Source organism: Erpetoichthys calabaricus, chromosome 4 (assembly GCF_900747795.2).
Source record: "Erpetoichthys calabaricus chromosome 4, fErpCal1.3, whole genome shotgun sequence".
NCBI classification, from domain to species: domain Eukaryota; kingdom Metazoa; phylum Chordata; class Cladistia; order Polypteriformes; family Polypteridae; genus Erpetoichthys; species Erpetoichthys calabaricus.
Window position 1 is genome coordinate 200,789,535 of NC_041397.2, and position 18,596 is coordinate 200,808,130.

The window sequence follows — 18,596 nt, forward strand, 5'->3', positions numbered from 1 at the left end:
TATCAAGTTATATGTAAAATCTCACATCTCAACAGTGGGATAATAAGGGAGGCAAACACAGCTGATGCAACAACTTAAAAAAAAAAAAAAAAAAAAAAAAAAGGTATTAAAGAAAAAAAAGTCCATAAAGAAATTACAAAAAAGGCACACAAACACTGCAATGATGTATAAAAAAAAAAAAAAGGATCAATCCCCTTTTTAATAAGCTCTTCAGTAAAAAGATTCTTAGCTTGCTTTCTCCCCCTACCCAATAATTCAGGATTAAAGCTGACTTGTCCTGGCAATTCGGAATACCTGTGTATTCTCTGCCAATACACCACCCTGCAGCTCACGTACTGGCCTTCTCCTGGTCTGAACTGAGCTCCCCCCATTTCTGGCATAATGACCGGCTTTTATCCCGGGTCACCCATCACCTGACTTGGGTCTAACACCCCTTGCGACCCCTAGTTACGTGCCTAGCCTAAATGTTATAGGTGCCAACTGTGCCACACACGCCTATATTGCCAACAATCTGCACCATGTCCTTTTCTTATGCCCGCGACCAGTATTCACCATGTATTTGTCTGTTACTTCACAGCACCACAGCCACCAAACCCCACAGCCACACCAGAAGAATGCGGAGACGTAGCACGATGGGCAGCAGGCACACACCTCCACCCGAGGGCCCTTCGCATGGAAAACGCGCACAACTCCAAGTCCAGTACCCCACGGCCATTCCACTTGTGCACCCAAGGTACAAACTGGTTTTTTTTATTATTATAAGGACGGTGCATGCATATAAACAAAAATGGATCAAAGTACTTTTAAATTGGGTGATGTTTCCTCTCACTAGCATACCCTGATTACAGCTGCTAATTAGCTGTGTACACTGCATCTGTTTATTAGCGGTTTGTTTAAAAATGAGTAATAGTATAATTATGAACCATTCCTAGCCCTCTTATTCTTTTTCTCTTCTGTGTCCTGCTGTGTCAGTTTTCCTGCCCATGGGAAAATATCTATGATGCTAGGGATCAATAAATGGAAATATTCTGTTGTCATATTGGATGGCCCAGCACAGATATACCGTATTGTCTAAAATGCCCTGGAGGTGGTGGACTGTACTTGTGTCGGACTGTCTTTCGAGGATTTTCTGTTTCAGTTGACCGTGGGAGTTTGTTTTCCTACTACTGTAGACTGGCCATTGTTCAACAATAATGTTAACTGACAGATATTGTCAGGTTTCATTTTTTAATCTGCTTTTGTCTCACTGCATCTTAATGTGAAAGCATTATTCTAATTATTAATCCGTAAAGTCTGTAACTAACATTGTACCTGAGAAACTGTTAGTATAATGGGAGACTGCACCCAGTGAATAACACTATAAAAAAAAACAATAAAAAAATTGAATTAACATGAATAAGTTTATCTGAAAATCGTGTAAATTATATATACTGTGGCAAATAATGTTTTTTTACTGTTCAAGAAATATACTGCATGTCTTTATTCAATAAAATCATAAGAAAAAAATCTTATTTCTTATTGCATTGTTTTTCACTCTTAAATTTCAGCAAAAAAACAACATTTTTTCTTATTATAAAGATATAATCAAAATAAATTTTCAGAGTTTAACATATAAAATACAATAATTCAGGATTCAAATACGTTCAAAGTTCAAATGAGCCACTTTAAATCTTACCAAGGAAATATTTTCCAGTTCAAAGTTCCTGAGGTTTTCAATATTGAAACTGCAAAAGTCAACACTGCTCATATATTTTCATGTCAGGCCTTCAAGCATTTTTTGAGTAATTGTGCATTATGGCAGAGCAAAGACTTTCAGTTGGGGTTGATGTATTGTACCACTAATATAAAACAATCTCCTACCAAGATTAATTAATTAGTGAGTCTAATATGCGCTGCACCAATGAACACAGAAATAATAAACGCATATTATATCAGTCTTAGCTGCAGTGTCATTTAACTGGGTTAAATCTGTGGTTTATTTTGGCTATATTTTTTATTTTACAAGTTAAGCTACAAATATGACAGTTGTTTACAATATTAGCTACATATGATCAGTTTTACTTGACAAGCTATTTAATTCTATGCTAAACAATTTTATGTAGCAATCTATATAATGGCTATTATACAGGGTGAGCTGCCAATGTTAAATAACTTTTCGAAACAGCCCATATGTATTTCTAATAGGAAGTAGGGGTGGGCGGTATCACCAAAATTCTATATCACGGTATTTTTCTAAATTATCCCGGTTTCACGGTATTCAACGGCATTTTTTTCCCCCATGCATGAGTGAATGTTAACCACATTTTCCACTGCAATTACTGGCTAAGAATAACCTCTTCCACTTTCAAGAGTATTGTACATTGTACAAAAAAAAAAAAAAAAAAAAAAACATTTTAATGTGCACACAAGTATTAATACAGGTTTGCACTGCCCCATAAAGTGATAGTTTTCAAGGGGGTGGCACTAATGGAGAAGGTATCACATTGCATGACAGATGCAGTCAAAATACAGAACCTTTTTATTGAGCAAATTTTGCAAAAACTTAAAACTATAATTTTGACAACATATTTTCAACCATACAAAGAGGCATTTAGACTTAGTAAAATATCCAGAAGTGCTTGTCAAAAGTTGTATTGCACTGAATATGTCTTAGAAAAGGAATAAATAGTAAATATTTTTTGTAAACCAACTACACTTTCTGTTAATGTTAACAATCTCTGTCCACTGACACGTTAGTGACTTTTTAAACAACTTTATCATCATTAAACTGCATTAATATTTAAATAAATAAATAATAGTATTATTACTGATAGTTGCACTATTACTTCAAGCCCAGGTGCATTACACAGTATTCACCAAATTAAAATAAAATAAAACAAGTGCAACTTGGTGATGACATCTTTACCAACTGAACCATCATTTAGGCAAACTGCATTAATATGGACCTTACTTCAAGCTAAGCTATATGCATAAATTATAAACCTGCAACTTGCATTTATAATGCTATTTGTGGTATAGACCTACGGAATCGTATTAGACCCATGGTGAAGAAAAAAACAATACGGATAGAGGGAAAAAAAAACAAACTATATGTCGAGAATAAAGTCAACATTTCCACTTTATTCTTGCCGTTTATGTCGAGATTAAAGTCGACATTTCCACTTTATTCTCATAGTTTAATTCATAATTAAAGTAGAATGTCGTAAACTAAACTTCTTCCTAAAATCAATGTTTAATTTACTAGATTTTGTCAAACCCCGTCATAAATTAATGCAGCACATTAAATGCTTTGTGTTGCGTTCCCCGACCCAGTTGTTAATCACTACTGACTTCCTCCGCACTAAGAGGAGACAGCGATCACCATACAGAATCCATTCACTTCATGATATTCCTGCTTTCTGAAAATTTAGAATGCTGAGATAAATACTTGATATCATTTTCATGATGAAATGCATTAAAGCAGGTATTACACATGCACGGTAGTGCTGCTCCCTCGCAGTAAGGGGTCCCCAGGTGTATGTTCAGTGTAGAGAACTTTATGGCAGGTGTGACGAGGCTCCAAAAAAACTGGATGTATGAATGGCTATCGCACAGGTTTAACTTAAATATTATGTAAATGTTGGGTTTGTGATATGGTGGTCAGAGACACAAACACAGAATTCAATGCATGTTCTTCTGAGCGGGCTCTCATTATTGCATGCATGCTGTCTCTATCTGACGTAGGCTACCAAAACCCCAGTTCCTATCCTTCCTTTTTCTTTCACCACATAACCAATCACCACACGATAAACGTCTTTGTGAAATTAAAACTAGTTATACACTTAGCCCATGGAGTGTTCAGAACTTTAAAAATATCTTCGTTATACATGTTTAATTATGCCATCCATTCAGAGTTGCGCCCATCTCTGAACGAGTCGCCAGCACATCGCAGGATGAATACAAGCAAAACATACACTAGCAGGGTCAATATAGCATATCAAAACCCCACATCCTACATGACTTTGAAAGGAAACTGAAGCACGCCGAGTAAACCCACCAGAAAAACATGCAAATGCAAGGCAGGGTACAACCAAGACACCTTTGCTGCGAAGCAGCAGTGCAACCTCCACGCCTCCGTGCCCCCATATGATTAATGCATGCTTTAATGCATTTCACCATAAAAATTATATTAAGTATTTATCTTAGCATTCTAAATGTTCAGAGAGCAGGAAGATCATGAAGTGAATGTATTCTGTGCGGCAATCTTTGCCAGCGCCTCCTCTTAGTGCAAGAAGAAGTCAGTTTAAGAATCTCGGAGAACACTTAACACAAAGCATTTAATGTGCTATATAACTTATGACGGGGTTTGAGAAAATCTAGTAAATTAAATATTCATTTTACGATGAAGTTTCGTTTACGATGTTCTACTTTAATGACAAATTATGAGAATAAAGTCAACATGTCGACTTTAATCTTGACATAAACGGCGAGAATAAAGTAGAAATGTCGAGAATAAAGTCAACATGTCGTCACACTATTACACAGTACCCAGGTACATTACACTGTATTGAAAACAAATAAAACAAGTACAACTTGGCTTGCAGTATTATCCAGTAGTATAGAAACAGTATTTACACATCTGACCTTTTAAAAGTAAAGTATCTCCAGGCAACGGACTCCTTTTTTTCGGCAAAAGTTCTTCCGTGTCATCATGTTCAACTTTATCGTCAGCTTCAGTTTCGGAATGTTCTCCGTCCATTTTCACCGTGCAATACCTACACCACCACTACCTATTTAGTGGTGTAGCAGTGAAAAAGAGCCCCCGCGCAACAAATCTGTGTTCAGCGGTGTAGCAGTGAAAAAGGTCCCCACTTGAACAGTTTCCCTCTGCGCCACGTTCCGAACGTCGTTTAGGCAATTTAAACCGGTGTTGCGGTATAAGAAAAATCCATATCATAAAAAAAACAAACATTTTTCGGTATGAACCGGTATACCGCCCAGCACTAATAGGATAACAAGATTTCTCTATTTTCTTGTACAGATGAATGTTTGAACAGACTGTTGTTATTCTGAAACCTATCATAATGACTCACATAAATTGATAGGATATTATGAGATTTAATGATGTTGGTTTGAGCAACTCATTGTGAAAAGCTACTTTGACCATTCCAACTACAGTTACCTCAGAATGCCTGAACAATGCCCAGGCCAACAAATAAATTTGCAAATAATAAAATTAAAATTTAGTAGTTAATGCAGGTTACCTGATGTTTAGTGTGAAGTTCCAAGTTATACAGGGTGTGTAGTCCGTGTATTCTTCCCAAGTTATTGTGACTTGTCAGTTTTCACCTCAAAGTCATTGGATCCTGAACTTGGTGTTGCTATTTCAATGTATTCAGTTCATTGCCATTATATTTTGATGAGAAGCTTGTTGTAGCAAGTCTCTTATTTTTTATATAGTGTATACATACAGGTATGGCTGTATTTTGACAGAGGTTAATGACTGTTAAAACTCTGCTACTTAAAATGGATTCAATAGCAGATTATCACATCCCTGCTTGAACGAATGAAAGCAGAGCTTCTTTCTCATTCACTGACTCATGCCACCACTAACCAAACATATAATAAGACAGAGCTTTTTCCACTTTCAGTTCACCAGCTTTAAATATACTGTACATACATCATCAAATCAACTTAACTCAATACGGAGTGCCTGTGGACTGTAGCCAGTATTAACTCCCCAGTCAGACCGAAGTGCACATCACACTGGATAATGTTCATAAAGGAGTAGGCTCACTTGTTGCATACAGTTCAAGAAGTTCATATACAAGTCCATACACAAGGACATTACCTTTAAGACACGAATACACCAACAGAAAATAATACTTCCCATTTCCTTTTGCATGAACAGATTTGCATGCTTTATAAAGGGTACTATTGTACATTTAAATGTGTTCCATATTGTAAGAAGAATTTCATCCGGTATACCTGATCAACCGGTTGTTAGCAACTCCTACAAATGTCTACAGTATACACACACACATATATCATAAATGCTAGCTTACTGTGAATGTCACGAACAAGAAATTCCTAACCTTACACCATGACAATGTAGTAAAAATGGGCAAATGTATACATTTTGCATGCTGTTTTGGCTTCAGGATTTGAATACAATAGTTTTATCCAAGCTATGATTTTTATGTCAAACCTGCATCCATCAAATTAAAAAAGACCCATTAAGAGCTATCAAAAGCCTTTTTTTAATAATGCCTCTGGCTACTCTGATGATGTGGAGTTATATAACGATTTTAAACAGATAGGAAAGATTAAAACCTTAATCTACTCTTAATAAACTCAGCTTGCTCATTTTAATAATTCTAGTGTTTCTCTGTTACACTTACCAACATTACTGACATTGTGAAATTGTGAGTATGACTGTTTCCCATATTCCAATAAAAACACATTTTTATGAGGTTAAACACAAAGGAACAAAATGCAGAAAATTGTACCTCTCAACACAGGTCGCTCCAAAACACTATGAATGCTACTAGCTGCTAATGACAAGGCCTCTGGGGGCAAAACGTTTGCAACCAGTTGTCCCAGGTACCAAGCCAATGCACAGACCAGCAGAAAAACAAGTCTCCTCAAGAATGCTGCAAGAGAAACAAAGAGACAACTGATTTAGGTATCTAACCAGAAAACTGCAGAATGTTTATAATGTCCACCCATCCACTTCCTTATTTGAACCAAATCGGATATAAAGGCACCCACAGAACATACCAGCAATATCAGAACAAGGCAAGAACAAATCAGTTCATCACAAAATACAGGGTTTTCTCAGATGTGTTCTGTCAGCTTTGCACACACGTGCTGTGTACTACAGACAGATATCATCCTTGTTTGAAGGACTGGACAGCATAGGAGCTAAACCAGGATGGACCACCAGTGAATTAGAGTTCATTCATGAACATGTCCACCCATATTAACTGACATCTGTAAGGTGGCTTAACATGTACAGAGTACTGGAGGCATAACAGGTTAAACAGAACATACTGCAATAGCTTCAAATACAGGATTCTGGAATAGGGGTAGCTATAAAAAACATTCTGACATATAAACACTAAAAACACATTTTTTTTGTGAAGGGCACAATTGTTTTTAAAATTTACATTTTCTTTCTAACCTGCTTTTGAAGAATATACTCTGTCAGGGTGGGCAAAGTCGTTCCTGGAGGACCGCAGTGGCTGCAGGTTTTTGTTCCAACTCAATTGGTTAATAAGAAGCACTTATTGCTCAAGTAACACTTCTGCTTCATTTTAATTGCCTTGCTTGTTAAGATTTTGAACCCTTATTGCTTATCTTAGTCTTTAACACCTGTATTCTCGGTTTTTAATTGCTCCTTATTAGCAGTTGGATGCAAATGACAAAAGAAACCAGCATTTCTCCATTTAGCTCGTTTCCATTTATACCTGTTTGTATTTATCGTGCAGTATTTAGTTCTAATTAAATTCTTGGAAGGAAAGTGAAGTGAAAAAGTGAAGGAGTGAGAATTACTCATTCGTTTTAGATTTCAAATCATTTGGATGATATCCTTAGAAAGGAAAAAAAAAAAATCTAGGATATGAGAATAACCTAGCATGGCAGAGTTAAAGTACTAACAAGCCATGAAATTAAATTAGTGGCAAGGATTGTTTTCGAACTAAGAAACTGGGTTTGGAAAAAAAAACCTGCAGCCACTGTGGCCCTTCAGGACTGACTTTGCCTACTCCTGCTCTATGTATTTATCTTTATTTTGCTGCCTCACTTTACATAAAGGCTCACCCTGCTTAGGGCACAATTGTGTGTGACATCAGACTTCCACTTGCAAATTTACTCATAAGTGCCAAACCGACACTTAAAACTATCCCCAGACCACTTGGAACTGCGATTCAGGGGCTACTACTTCATCAACCAGACAGCAGGTTATTACTTTTTATTTTGTCCATACTTGCAATTGTGTCACAAAGTGAAACCGAGTTTAAAGATACCACCTAGTAGCTTTAGAACCAAAGTATGGTTTAAGTCTTGGTCATTGTCTATGTGGAGTTTGCAAGTTTAGCCCATGGTTAAGAGGACATTCATGTTGTATTAATTATTATCTTTGCACTCCTGTCTGGCTCAGTACGATTGTGGTTGTCGGTGCCCGCTGTAGGGGACTGATGTCAAACCACACAGCGACGTTGATGCTTCCTGAAGAGGCTCTGGCTCCCCATTATACTGTAATGGAAATAGACAGATTCAGACAATGCGTGGTTGTTTGCTATAAAGCTAGTGACATAAATGATTCACTCATTTTCTGAACATCTACAGAAACAGCACCTATGGGAGGGGCCAAGGAGGTCGGGTGCAGTGTGAGTTGGGTAGTGGCCGAAGGCGGGGACCTTGGCGGTCCGATCCTCGGCTACAGAAGCTGGCTCTTGGGACGTGGAATGTCATCTCTCTGAAGGGGAAGGAGCCTGAGCTAGTGCGCGAAGTTGAGAGGTTCCGGCTAGATATAGTCGGACTCACCTCGACGCACAGCTTGGACTCTGGAACCAATCTCCTTGAGAGGGGCTGGAGACTGTACCACTGTGGAGTTGCCCCCGGTGAGAGGCGCCGAGCGTGTGTGGGTATACTTATTGCCCCCCGACTTGGAGCCTGTACATTGGGGTTTACCCCGGTGGACGAGAGGGTAGCCTCCCTTCGCCTTCGGGTGGGGGGACGGGTCCTAACTGTTTGTGCGTATGCACCGAACAGCAGTTCGGAGTACCCACCCTTTTTGGAGTCCCTGAAGGGGGTGCTAGAGGGCATACCTTCTGGGGACTCCCTCGTTCTGCTGGGAGACTTCAATGCTCACGTGGGCAATGACAGTGAGACCTGGAAGGGCGTGATTGGGAGGAATGGCCCCCCCCGATCTGAACCCGAGCGGTGTTTTGTTATTGGACTTCTGTGCTCGTCACGGATTGTCCATAACGAACACCATGTTCAAGCATAGGGGTGTTCATATGTGCACTTGGCACCAGGACACCCTAGGCCTCAGTTCGATGATCGACTTTGTGGTCGTGTCGTCGGACTTGCGGCCACATGTCTTGGACACTCGGGTGAAGAGAGGGGCGGAGCTGTCAACTGATCACCATCTGGTGGTGAGTTGGCTTCGATGGTGGGGGAGGATGCCGGTCAGGCGTGGTAGGCCCAAACGTGTTGTGAGGGTCTGCTGGGAACGTCTGGCAGAGCCCCCTGTCAGAAGTAGCTTCAACTCCCACCTCCGGCAGAACTTCGACCACATCCCGAGGGAGGTGGGGGACATGGAGTCCGAATGGGCCATGTTCTGTGCCTCTATTGTTGAGGCAGCTGACCGGAGCTGTGGCCGTAAGGTGGTCGGTGCCCATCGTGGCGGCAATCCCCGAACCCTTTGGTGGACACCGGCGGTGAAGGATGCCGTCAAGCTGAAGGAGTCCTACAGGTCCCTTTTGTCCTGTGGTACCCTGGAGGCAGCTGATAGGTACCGGCAGGCCAAGCGGAATGCGGCTTTGGTCGTTGCCGAGGCAAAAACTCGGGCGTGGGAGGAGTTTGGGGAGGCCATGGAGAACGACTTTCGGACGGCTTCGAGGAGATTCTGGTCCACCATCCGGCGTCTCAGGAAGGGGAAGCAGTACAGTGTCAACACTGTATATGGTGGGGATGGTGTGCTGCTGACCTCGACTCGGGACGTTGTGGGTCGGTGGGGGGGAGTACTTCGAAGACCTCCTCAATCCCATTAACATGCCTTCCAATGAGGAAGCAGAGCCTGGGGACTCAGAGGTGGGCTCCCCCATCTCTGGGACTGAGGTCACCGAGGTGGTCAAAAAACTCCTTGGTGGCAGGGCCCCGGGGGTGGATGAGATACGCCCGGAGTTCCTCAAGGCTCTGGATGTTGTAGGACTGTCTTGGTTGACACGCCTCTGCAACATCGCATGGACATCAGGGACAGTGCCTCTGGATTGGCAGACCGGGGTGGTGGTCCCCCTCTTTAAGAAGGGGGATCGGAGGGTGTGTTCCAACTACAGAGGGATCACACTCCTCAGCCTCCCTGGAAAAGTCTATTCAGGGGTCCTGGAGAGGAGGGTCCGTCGGATAGTCGAGCCTCGGATTCAGGAGGAACAGTGTGGTTTTCGTCCTGGTCGCGGAACAGTGGACCAGCTCTATACCCTTAGCAGGGTCCTGGAGGGTGCATGGGAGTTTGCCCAACCAGTCTACATGTGTTTTGCGGACTTGGAAAAGGCATTCGACCGTGTCCCTCGGGGAATCCTGTGGGGGGTACTCCGAGAGTATGGGGTACCGGCCCCCTTGATAAGGGCTGTTCGGTCCCTGTACGATCGTTGCCAGAGCCTGGTCCGCATTGCCGGCAGTAAGTCGAACCCATTTCCAGTGAGAGTTGGACTCCGCCAGGGCTGCCCTTTGTCACCGATTCTGTTCATAACTTTTATGGACAGAATTTCTAGGCGCAGCCAGGGCGTTGAGGGGGTCCGGTTTGGTGGGCTCAGGATTGGGTCACTGCTTTTTGCAGATGATGTTGTCCTGTTTGCTTCATCAGGCCGTGATCTTCAGCTCTCTCTGGATCGGTTCGCAGCCGAGTGTGAAGCGGCTGGGATGAGAATCAGCACCTCCAAATCCGAGACCATGGTCCTCAGCCGGAAAAGGGTGGAGTGCCCTCTCAGGGTTGGTAGCGAGATCCTGCCCCAAGTGGAGGAGTTCAAGTATCTCGGGGGTCTTGTTCACGAGTGAGGGAAGAATGGAGCGTGAGATCGACAGGCGGATCGGTGTGGCATCCGCAGTAATGCGGGCGTTGCATCGGTCTGTCGTGGTGAAAAAGGAGCTGAGCCGCAAGGCAAAGCTCTCAATTTACCAGTCGATCTATGTTCCTACCCTCACCTATGGTCATGAGCTATGGGTAGTGACCGAAAGAACGAGATCGCGAATACAAGCGGCTGAAATGAGTTTCCTCCACAGGGTGTCTGGGCTTTCCCTTAAAGATAGGATGAGAACCTCAGTCATCCGGGAGGGGCTCAGAGTCGCTGCTCCTCCGCATCGAGAGGAGTCAGATGAGGTGGCTCGGGCATCTGTTCAGGATGCCTCCTGGACGCCTCCCTGGTGAGGTGTTCCGGGCACGTCTAACCGGGAGGAGGCCCCGGGGGAAGACCCAGGACACGTTGGAGGGACTATGTCTCTCGACTGGCCTGGGAACGCCTTGGGATTCTCTCGGAAGAGCTAGAAGAAGTGGCCGGGGAGAGGGAAGTCTGGGCATCTCTGCTCAAGCTGCTGCCCCCGCGACCCGACCTCGGATAAGCGGGAGACAATGGATGGATGGATGGATACAGAAACACACCTTTACCTTAACAGCAATGCACAAGACATGAACCAATCCAAGGTAAGATGTTAACTCATCACAGGACACATTCACTCACAATGGGCCAGTTTGAAGTTGTCCGTCAACTAACCCCACATCTTGAAAAATGTTCTGTGGCAGGGTTTCTGAATTATGGTCCTAGTGGGCTGCAGGTCCTAGCAGATAATGAAACTTGACATTATATGCCTTGTTAATGTTTTCAATCTTCCAACACAAATCTTTAATATGTTGTGGAAATTTTGATTTTCTGAGGACATTACACATATGTTTGTGCTCCGGAACAGATTTGTACCGCTTAGATCACTCTCTTCTCTCTCTCACTTTAAAACATCTTTTTAAAACAGATAAACTTCATGATGCATACACACAGGTTTAAAAACGGAAGCCCATTAACTGGAGGTTCCATTTTTATTTGCACCTAATTATTAACTGATGACTGGTTAAGTAGTAAATAACCGGGTTCTAATTAAGAAATTGATTAAAGCAAAAACCTGTAACCACTGAAGCCCTCCAGGATGTACTTATGCTTTGTGGAATGAAAATGAAGTATTTGGAGAAAAAAAAAAAAAGTGGCGTTGCATTTATGTCATTTGGTGCAAGGTTCAAATTCTGGCCACTGTGTTGTTGGCCGTGTCCACTTTTTTTTTTTTTTTTTTTTTTTTTAATATTACATATATATATATATATATATATATATATATATATATATATGGTGTCGAAATTTTAACTTAAGCTAACTTATTTTGGCGAAAACACGTATTCTATCCAGAGAGGATTTCTACCTGGATAGGCTCTAAATTAAGATTACTTATGGGGAAAAGAAGGCTTAATGTTATGTGAAATTTGCATTAAGCCCTCGGGGAGTATAACGACCCCACATTGACCGACGTTCCTTGTTTCCATCAAGTCAAGTTGGGGAGCATGCACTGGTACAGTGCGTTGCCGCACCCACTACACGACGAAACAACTCGGGATCCCGGTTTCCAACCCCCCAGGCAGACACGCGGTCCAGTCCCACCATCCGGAAATGACCCTTTATCTGACTCAGTCAGGTGTTACGTGGGCGACCCCTTGGCCTGGTCCAGCCACTCGGGTCTCCAACAATGAGGATCTTAGGAGCCGGATCACCCTCTGGGAAACGCGGCCCATGGGCAAAGTGCCGTAACTGACACTACCTCACAATGCAGCTAATGTGCCTCATTCGGGACTCCATGAGCAACCGCTCATTCGACACAAAGCCAAACCAACGGTACCCAAGGAGAGACACAGTACCAAAGTAGTCCAGTCTTCGTCTCAGGTCACTGGATAGCGTCCATGTCTCGCAACCATATAGCTAGACAGGAAGTACCAGGACTCTAAAGAGGACCTTCGTCCTTTTGCAGATATCAGGAGCGCCATACACCGCTTTCCAGCGACATCATGCCCACAACCCCCCCATTCGTCTACTGATTTTATAGGAAGAGTCACCAGAGAGTCACCTGCCAAGGGAAGTTTAACATTTATTTCCATCCAAATGCTAAAAACACGCGACAGCAAATAACAGAATCGCCTTTGGAGTTCTGCCCTCTATGCACCTCAAATAACTCTCTCACCAAGTAACTGGTGACACTTTAGTGTGCTTAAGCTATTAGGAACGTTTCATACGTTTTCACTCATGGTTTAGAGTCTTCCTTTCTTAAAAGTAATGGGAATTACGTGGAATCTTGGGACTTTTGTACTTTGATTCTTAAACTGTCGCAGTTGAACGTAACACCGCCTCCACAATTATCACTAAAGAATCAGGCGTTATCAGATCGATATAAATCCATCCATCCATTTTCCAACCCGCTGAATCCGAACACAGGGTCACGGGGGTCTGCTAGAGCCAATCCCAGCCAACACAGGGCACAAGGCAGGAACCAATCCTGGGCAGGGTGCCAACCCACCGCAGGACACACACAAACACACCAAGCACACACTAGGGCCAATTTAGAATCACCAATCCACCTAACCTGCATGTCTTTGCACTGTGGGAGGAAACCCACGCAGACACGGGGAGAACATGCAAACTCCACGCAGGGATGACCCGGGAAGCGAACCCAGGTCCCCAGGTGTCCCAACTGCGAGGCAGCAGCGCTACCCACTGCGCCACCGTGCCGCCCATCGATATAAATATAATTTCTTTTTATACTTCTAGAATACCGAAAGTCGTTTACTTTAAGAAAGGACATCTACACTTGCCGTGCCGCCCCCGCGTCTTTTCGTCCTCCTCCTCTGCGATAATACATTTGAATTCAGCACCACCCAAGACCCAAATTACAACTCAAGTCAGCTTCTTTTTTCGACAAATTAATATTCTAAGTTTAACTCTGATTTGATACTTACTTCCTGAAATATTGATCCCCCACTTTTTCATCTTAAGAAATATCCCCTGAAAGGTAATACATGTGCTAAAAATGGAAATACGAGTGCGGAACTACAGGCGACAGCCACGGTCTAAACCACTCCCTCAAGTAAACTTTCGTGAAACGAAATCAAAAAGTGCGCACACTCTAATGGTACAGCTGACTTACCGTGCAAGTACATTGCCTGGGTTTTCGTCTGAAGAGATGCTTTCTTAAAACTTTACAAACTCCGGAACGAAGAAAAAAAAAACAAACAGCAAGAGGGTGAAGAAAGTCGTGTAAAAACAAGCATTTATGCGAAACCGTCTACGTAAATCAAGCAGGGTCCGCGACCTCACAGTCAATAAGGAACTAGCAGGTGCGCGGCTGCGCGCATGCGGTCTTAACGACTAATGGCTTCTTTCTTTAAAGGCGCTCGGCAGACTTTTTTTTTTTTTTTAGTTTATACGGAAGACCTCATGGAGTATGTCGCTACATTTCAGACAGAAGCTACGGAGACTTATGTAAGATGCAATAAATTATATTCGTGCGTTTTTATAAAAGTATTAGGTCATTTCTTTAAAGAAACGTAACAGCAACCAGCTTGTGATACAAGTACTAATATTTGCCCAATAGAATTTGTTTGCAGTTTATTAAGTCCCACATTGCCAGGATGAAAGTAAGACTTTCAGAAGTTTAAAATTATTTATCCAACTAGCAAAATACCCGCGCTTCGCAGCGGAGAAGTAGTGTGTTAAAGAGGTTATGAAAAAAAAAGGAAACATTTTAAAAATAACGTAACATGATTGTCAATGTAATTGTGTTGTCATTGTTATAAGTGTTGCTGTCTTTTATTTATATATATATATATATATATATATATATATATATATATATATATATATATATATATATATATAATATACACACACACATAAACATATATACATATATATACATATCTACATATACACATCTACATATATACATATACACATCCACATATATATATATATATATATATATATATATATATACACACATATCAACATATATATACACACATACATAAACACACACATATATCTACATATATACATATACACACACAGACACATATATATACATAATTATTTATATATCTACATATATACACATCCACATATATATACACATATATATACATATCTATATATATATATATATACTGTATATATATATATATATATATATATATATATCTAGACATACATACATACATAGATAGATTGACACATATATATATATACATATCTACATATATATATATATATATGTAATTGTGTTGTCATTGTTATGAGTGTTGCTGTCATATATATATATATAGCAAAATACCCGCGCTTCGCAGCGGAGAAGTAGTGTGTTAAAGAGGTTATGAAAAAGTAAAGGAAACATTTTAAAAATAATGTAACATGATTGTCAATGTAATTGTGTTGTCATTGTTATGAGTGTTGCTGTCATATATATATACATATATACACATATATTATATATACAGTATATATATATATATATATCCATCCATCCATCCATTTTCCAACCCGCTGACTCCGAACACAGGGTCATGGGCATATATATATACACATATTATATATATATATATATATATATATATAGCAAAATAACCGCGCTTCGCAGTGGAGAAGTAGTGTGTTAAAGAGGTTATGAAAAAGTAAAGGAAACATTTTAAAAATAACGTAACATGATTGTCAATGTAATTGTGTTGTCATTGTTATGAGTGTTGCTGTCATATATATATATATATATATATATATATATATATATCTATACGTATTAATAAAAGGCAAAGCCCTCACTGACTGACTGACTGACTCACTCATCACTAATTCTCGAACTTCCCGTGTAGGTGGAAGGCTGAAATTTGGCAGGCTCATTCCTTACAGCTTACTTACAAAAGTTAGGCAGGTTTCATTTCGAAATTCTACGCATAATGGTCATAACTGGAACATATTTTTTGTCCATATACTGTAATGGAGGAGGCGGAGTCACGTATCGCGTCATCACGCCTCCTACGTAATCACGTGAACTAAAAACAAGGAAGAGATTTACAGCACGAGTCAAACGCAGGAACGAAGATAAATGACGTTAATTTTTGACTGTCTTTTAATACTGTGTAAGCATACATATTAACACATGTGCAATTAAACGTGTGCATTTATGGGGTGATTTCTCAGGCTTAAAAGCTCGCCTTTTATCAAACGCGGGAACAAAGGTAACTGACGTTGTTCACTGTCTTTTAATACTGTGTAACCATACATATTAACACATGTGCAATTAAACGTGTGCATTTACGGGGTGATTTCTCAGGCTTAAAAGCTCGCCTTTTACTAAAAAGGTAAATACAAAACTATTTTCAATCAGTTTATTGAAACGCTCCCGTTAAGGATTGCAATAACATATTTGCGAGATAAAAGAACGAAGTAGGGGGAAATGAAGGAAGAGCCGCAAAAATGCGAAGAGCAAAAAATTCATTAAACAATTGAGAAGGGAGCGAGTGAAGCATACAAGCATGTTCATAAGGGAAACAAAGCACGGTGTAAAACGTAAGTTTAAATTAAGTTTATAGAAACGCTCCCGCTGCGGATTGCAATAACATATTCGCGAGATAAAAGTTTAATGAGAAGACACGAGGTATAAACGAACCACACGCCGTGGCGCAACGTTAGGGGCAACAGTTTCAAGCATTCTATGATCTGCTTCTCGCAACTGAAAGACGGCACATGGCGGATGTTAGCCGACTTGCTGACGGCAACGTTAGGGGCTTCAACTCTGGCGCTGACGATAGAGATTCGATTCACGAGAGGGGATGCAGTGAGTGTGTATGCCTGATGAGCCCAGAATTAGGGAGAAACACGTGTCGCATACTCTTTGCGTTATTTGAAAGTAAACTATTAAAACCATTCTATGATCAGCTTCTGGAAACAGAAAGAGGGCACGTGGCGGATGTAAGGCGACTTCCTGACCAACCACAAGCGTTACCTGGCAGGTAACCACCCATACAGTCAGATTGTGATTCAGAAAACGAATGCCATGAATGTAATTACCACGATCTACATACTGTCAAATAATCGTAACACACGCCGTAGCGCGACAGCTGTGAAAAGCGAGGTTCAGAAAAAAACAGATCCTTAACAAATTGTTATTGGTATATTTTCAATCCGTTTAAAAAGGTTTTCTTTTCTTATTAAAAAATTAAAAGCAGTACTTCGCCGCAACGAACCGCGAGAATTTGGCTATATATATCTGCTTCTCGCAATTAAAAGAGGGCACGTGGCGGATTTTAGATGACTTCATGACCAAACTTAAGTGTTACCTGCCAGGTAGGGTTACCACTTTTAATACAAAAAAATAAGGGACGCATACTGCAGCGGGTGCCACATCTCAGTGCCAACAGTTTGCAGACTCTACTTAAAAGACCCGCCCTCCTCACTGGACAGTTAAAAAGACCAATCAAACTAACGATGACATCAAGTATTACCCAATCAAAAGTAGGAAAGGAGGCATCTTCATAAAATGCGTGTGGGATGATTTGCATGAGACGCTGCTTTAAAAAAAATGATAAAAAAAAATACGGGACAAATCCCGTCCCGTATTGATTCAAAACAGGACGCGCAATTTCATTCTCAAATGCGGCACGATTCTGTATTTTAAAGGACGGGTGGCAACCCTACAGTGCCAGGTAACCACCCATACAATCAGATTGTGATTCAGACTAGGAATGCAATGAATGTAATTACCCCGATCTACATACAAGGCGAAAGTCTTGCAACATTCAAAGATGATGGTTTGGGATAAGTACACCATACAACATAAAAAAGCTTATGAAGCCTTGAACCGAAAAAAGCAAGATCTCAAGAGATCGTAAAAAAAAAAATAGGAGGTAATGTCGTTTTACTCGCTGTAGATTTTAGTCAAACATTACCAGTTATTCCACGAGGGAGACCAGCAGATGAACTCAACGCGTGTTTAAAATCCATGCTTCTCCCATGCTCGGTTATATGTCGCGTGTTCTCGGGTAGGTACACCAAAAAATGTATACATTTAAGCATGTAATGGGCAAACAAAAAATGAGGTATACCCGAAGGCACTGCAGTAGTACTTAATGTAACTTTACTTCTTAAATGTTAATGTTTTACTGTTTAATAATTTATACGCTTCTTATATGTTGTTCAAATTCTTTTATCAAAATACCAGTGACAGCGCAATGCACGATAACATGGAGTGAATACACCATACGCATCCGCCCACGGCTGCCCTGCTGTGCGCAGATAGGAGTTGATTCTACAATAAAATAAAATAAAGATAAAAAGAGTAATACAATCATCACCCATAAAGCGGATAGTAGACGTGACGTACTATATGTGTACCAGATTTCAAGTCAATAGGTGAAACGGTTTGCGAGCTACAGGTGATTTAAAATCCTGGACAGACACACAAATTGCCACGGTAGCAAATTACAGAAGAAGATTTTACTGTTTAATAATTTATATTTATATGAAATGTGCTTCTTATATATTACTTCATATTCTCATATGATAATGATGTTAATGTTTATATTGATTTCTATGTTATTTTCCCGTATTTTTTTTATCATTTTTTTTAAAGCAGCGTCTCATGCAAATCATCCCACACGCATTTTATGAAGATGCCTCCTTTCCTACTTTTGATTGGGTAATACTTGATGTCATCGTTAGTTTGATTGGTCTTTTTAACTGTCCAGTGAGGAGGGCGGGTCTTTTAAGTAGAGTCTGCAAACTGTTGGCACTGAGATGTGGCACCCGCTGCAGTAT

The 18,596-nt window shown here is 40.9% G+C and overlaps 2 protein-coding genes across 3 annotated transcripts in view; one reads left to right on the forward strand and one right to left on the reverse strand.

Annotated features, from left to right (window-relative positions):
• The window catches only part of LOC114650517 (protein FAM3B-like), a 41,072-nt gene extending 26,959 nt beyond the window's left edge, over positions 1 to 14,113 (reverse strand). The window contains exons 1-2 of one of the 2 annotated variants that reach the window (XM_028800185.2): positions 13,936 to 14,113; positions 6,489 to 6,632 (exon numbers count right to left, since the gene is read on the reverse strand). In XM_028800185.2, the coding sequence (XP_028656018.1) occupies positions 6,489 to 6,632; positions 13,936 to 13,948 (157 nt within the window). In that variant the 5' untranslated portion in view covers positions 13,949 to 14,113. Of the gene's footprint in view, positions 1 to 6,488; positions 6,633 to 13,747; positions 13,839 to 13,935 lie in introns of those variants that run through there. The other variant, XM_028800184.2, reaches the window with a different exon arrangement.
• The window catches only part of tmprss2 (transmembrane serine protease 2), a 226,717-nt gene that overhangs the window by 129,521 nt on the left and 78,600 nt on the right, over positions 1 to 18,596 (forward strand). The gene's annotated exons all lie outside the window — the stretch shown is intronic.